At 37.1% G+C, this 4,920-nt stretch overlaps 1 protein-coding gene across 1 annotated transcript; it reads right to left on the reverse strand.

Moving 5' to 3' along the window:
- Positions 1-1,563: 1,563 nt before the first annotated feature.
- On the reverse strand, positions 1,564-4,669 carry LOC122305214 (heparanase-like protein 3). Its single transcript, XM_043117575.1, has 9 exons — positions 4,335-4,669; positions 3,776-3,812; positions 3,485-3,668; positions 3,249-3,397; positions 2,811-3,041; positions 2,536-2,725; positions 2,314-2,439; positions 2,086-2,185; positions 1,564-2,000 (listed from the first exon to the last, which is right to left on the reverse strand). The coding sequence occupies exons 1-9, from the start codon at positions 4,569-4,571 to the stop codon at positions 1,653-1,655; spliced, it is 1,602 nt and encodes a 533-aa protein (XP_042973509.1). The 5' UTR covers positions 4,572-4,669; the 3' UTR covers positions 1,564-1,652.
- Positions 4,670-4,920: the final 251 nt, after the last annotated feature.

The following is a 4,920-nucleotide window of genomic DNA, read 5'->3' on the forward strand; positions in this document are numbered from 1 at the left end:
CCTGAAATCCTCACAACATGTTACTAGTTTCTGTAAGAACATCAGGGAATATGAGTGAAAAGGGAAAAAATAAAATAAAATCAGAAAACCCGGAAACAACCCCCTGAGCTGAGAGCTGATATGAGTTTCTGGAGCTCTTCTGAATCTTGTGAGGAGAGCAGGCTTATGTCAATGATTGGAATAGGAACTGAGGGAGAAGAATAAGTAGAAACAATACTACTGCTTTCTTTGACAATAAACTGTGGTGGTGGGGAGTCGCCGTCGACGGACATTTCTTCCGCACTCTTGTCTAGTGCCGGCAGAGCCTTTGGCAAAAAGCAAAGTTCCGACCATGTCGTAGTCTTTGCATTGCCGATGAGAGCGAGGTAGCTATAATGATAACAGAATATTGTCTTTGTTGAGATCAACGGTGCTATACAAGAATTAAGAATACCAAAAGTTACTTTTTTGGTTGTCGAATGACGATGTATATGTCTTTCAGTCGTTGCTTTCTTGGACTATTCTGCCGAAATGAACTCTGGGGTGGCAATTGGCAAAAGACCGTACGTATTTCACCCTCACATGCACAATAACCCTTGTGGATTCACGGAGAGCTTTGGAACCCCATATCAATTGGGCTCAAGGCTCCATTAGGAGGAAGCATATGAAATAGTGGAGCATGGTCCAGCCCATTCGATTTAGCCTTACCCTTTTGTAAGTCTCTATCGTGTTTATTTGTCTTTTTATTATAAGGTATATGTAGCACTTGAGCTCGCAGCTACGAACCCAATAATATAGTATGGGCCGAGGTAACAAAATCAAAGCCACAAACTCCCTCATATGCGTGGCCCAGCTCAAAGTCTGTGGCTTCTTCTTCTACTGAACTGGAGTGCTATTATATTTTGTAGACTAATATTATATATAGTTGTAAAGTATTTAAATATCGTTTTTGAAAAGAGTAATATTTATTATTAAAAAATTAATTTTATTTTTATATTATTCATTTTTTTCAAAACAATTATACCGCACTTACACATTCGTGATTGTAAGTATCATTTCTTTATTTTGAGTAAAAAATAAGAAACCTTTTCCAAGATTGATTGACCTTGTTTCTGTTCTTTGGGTTCTTTGGGTTTATTATTCTTAACAAAGTATCCAAATTGTAGTAATTTCAATTTAATGCAATATAGAACTTATTTTTAGACCTAGTTAAGGTGATTGGCTATGCATCAGATCCAGAATTTTCATTACAAGCATCCCCCTAACTTTTACTGTACAATCCCTTTACTGGATGTATAGAATAATTTGACTATTTGAGCAAGTGCCTCTCTCTCTCTCTCTCTCTGTGTGGACAAAATTGTGAATCTGTTTTGTGATGGGCAAAGATAGCAATACAGTAAGTTGTATATTTACAATTACTACCCTTGTAATAACTTCACACTTCAGGATTAGAAGCCAAGGGCAAAGAAAGAAAGAGAGAGAGAGAAAGAAAAGTATTATTCTGAACAAGAAAGAAAAAAACTTTCACATTGATTAAAATCAACAACCCAAAAAATTAAAAAAAAATTAAAATAAAAAAAGAACTTTACTTCATAAATAAAAAAGAATAAATCATTGTCTTTTTGTTGCCCATCTTATTTGATCACTAGATGGAACCAATTTGAGCTCTCCACCTAGTGCCGCAACCTACAAGCAGGGACATCAGCATTTGGCAGGTGTGCAAATACAATAGAGTGGGGAGCCACCTGTATTGGGGTTAATGAATTTACGTATACAGGCACAAATGGAGGTATGTCCCCAGCAGAATTTACAGCTAAAATATTTCCATTTAGCAGGACAGTTTGGCTGTGTAGATCTCCATCTTTTGCTGTTAGATGGAACTCCTCTCTTATATTTCCGCCTTTAAAAGGTGGAGGCAGCAGAATGGTTGTTCTTTTAAAGGTCCCAGTACTATTGAAGGCTACATCGGCATAGACGGTGGTGCTGTTGTCTAGGTTGATTAGTAATAACGTGATTCCTCTCTGCATAATGAAGAACCCTTCATCAGATCACAAAAAATTAAACATATTTACCTGTTTTTGTTTATGAAATACGGATGGAACTCACAGAAACTCTTGAGCAATGAGCATAAGCACGTATTTTCTTTGTTCCAGAAAAGCTAGTTGGAAGAACATTTCTTCCCATTAATCGGTGCCAAAGAAGAGCACTGTAATGAAGAGAGCATCAAACAGGAAAAAAAAAAAGTTTCTTAGTAGCAGTTCAGAAAGTATCAAACACAGTTCCTTGCATTTAGACTCTTATGTTCTGTTGAAAATGAAAATTAAAGTCTCCAACCTGTAGTAGTCTGGATTTGGTTCAAAGGTAGTAGTGTTGAGTAAACCATAGTTTCCACCAATAAAACTCTGTCTGCAGTAAGTTTTTGTGTCATGAGCTGATGACATTCCTAGCTGATCCAAATACCTGATTATCACATCCAAAGTAACAAAATGTTTAAAGTAGAATCGCTTAAAAAAAAAAAAAAAACTGAAAATTTTCTTCTAGATCATGGTCAATTACCAGAAACTAAACACAAATGCATTAGTGACAAGATGATGGCCACTGTTGTAAGCCCCCCCTGACTCTCCAACCCATGCAACTGCCCTAGTTGAATACATCTTGAGGATGTCAAGGAGATCCTTAAATGTATCATACACGCGGTCGAGGTAGGACGGATCCAGAATCTTGTTAACAAGGTTCTTATCAACTCCTGTAATTTCAGATAACAATTTTTAAGTAGACGAATTCGGAACCCGAAAGATGTGCGAAAAATCAGTTTGATCGAGCTAAAATACCTGCCCCCAGATTGTATAAGTGGTGGGTGACGGCACCCAAAGTTGGGGTCGTCCTGTCTATGAAATCTATAAACCATTTCTCGTCAAAGAATCCTCCCGGTGCTAGGATTAGTGGCTTGGGTTTAATTCCCTTGTAAACTCTTTGGACTATGTCCGCCAAAGCGGTAGTGTCCAAAGCATACTGATCTGCTAGAACTCTGGTTCCGACTCCTCCCGCGCACAATTCATTTCCTGTCCAGGAAATAGGAAAGTTATATCCCTATGAATTACTCACAGAAAAGATAATATCAAAGACAATTTCCAGATTAGGACTAAACCTGGAAGATATTATGACCGAAGAAATAAAGAACACAAAACAGAACATCAAACATTCTTTTATGTGTTTCAGCATGGATAGGACATATTTAAATTACAAACAAGAAAAAATATTATTCTTACCAAGCTCCCATCCATGAATAGTGTAGTTCTTGCTGACAGTATAACGCATGAAAGATTCAGCATTTTTGTGATCCCAAGTTCCCGTTGAAGTTCCATCAGGCTGTAGAGTTCTTCCAGAGAGAGCATTCAACCCGAAAATAATTTTAGCCCTGAAATAAACCAAGGGACCTTAGGCAGTTCATCTAGTAGAAACGAAATTACCAGGGAAAAAAGAATGAAAAATTCTTGTTAGGTACCCGGTTTTCTTGAAGAGAGCATTTAACTCATCCCATCTAGGCATGGGTAAGCAACCATGAGAGAAATTAAACATGGCTGAGGAATTTTGAACGAAAGGAAGACAAGGTTGCCGGTTATCTTCTGTATCATATATGATTTGATCTTCCAAACTGCCGCCAAGTCTAAGTTTCAAGGGAGAAAAGGCTGCAGCATGATTGAAAGGAAAATCTTAGACTCCAGCAGAAAGATTAGAGAAATACTCGATCATAATTAATAAAAAGAAAAATCACCAAATGTTAAGGTATTCTCACCTTTTATGGCATTTGCTAGAATATTGTTGCTCAGATTCTGCACATGAATAAGATTAAAGAAAATTTAGATGAGATCTCCTCATATTTAACAACAACACTCTTTTGGCTAAAAATAAATGGACATTTCTGCATCAAAAATTTATATTCTTCAACTAAAAGACATGTAACATCGTTCTTCCCCCTTTGAATCTTTGGATATGCATTTGTCCAGTAAAATAATTGGACGTGTCGTATTAGAAAAAGGAACTAAAACCAAACATACAAAAACGGTAGGACTGCACGTCAAAACAGATGCCGTGCAAGAGAGGAAGATAGAAAAAACGTGGTTATTATCATGTAATGTAATCCCCATATCAAACAAAGAAGGAAACTCAGCAGCAATGGCAACAGCAACGGATTAAAGGAGAAGAAGAAACAGATAAACATTAGAGAAGGCCACAAACCATGAAAGATCTTGCGCATTACTCTTTGCAAATATCAAACATCGCACTTTGCTCGTACAAACATACTAGTTATGTAATTCAAGACTCAAAAACAAGTCTATAAAACATGAGGATACCAGATTGAGCAGAGAGGCATGACCCCAGCTGCATGTTCCATAATCACATTTCTCAGGAGGCCACCAATCTAAGGTTGCACAGATAAAATCTTTATCAGTCCTCCCGATGATTGTTTGGCTATCAACAAAAACAGTCCCCTCAGCACTCCCATCTCCACCCACAGCAGGAATTATGGCGCTGTGACTAAACACACACATCCAAATTCCAATCCATACAAGCAAAACCGGAGAACTCATTCTCAGATGAAGCAAAAGGTAAAAAGCAAGAAACGCTAAGGGGGACACGTTTATGTACGTAGCTCTTCACTCTATAGTAAATGGAGTCCACCAAGAGTGTACAAGAGGGAAGAGAACGATGATTGAGATTACAAGTTGGGCAAGATATTTATAAGCACAAGGAAATGACATTTATATGCACACGTGACTGTTAACAGCATTCCAATGGTTTATCTAAAATAATCAGATAAATTCTACTATTTTACTTCATTTTATCTAATCGCTTTTTAAGAGGACCATCCAACAATTTATCCGAATTTCTTATTTATTTTTATCTAAAAACTAAATAAATGTAAAATGGATGACCATC

This window comes from Carya illinoinensis, chromosome 3, assembly GCF_018687715.1.
Source record: "Carya illinoinensis cultivar Pawnee chromosome 3, C.illinoinensisPawnee_v1, whole genome shotgun sequence".
Lineage (NCBI taxonomy): Eukaryota > Viridiplantae > Streptophyta > Magnoliopsida > Fagales > Juglandaceae > Carya > Carya illinoinensis.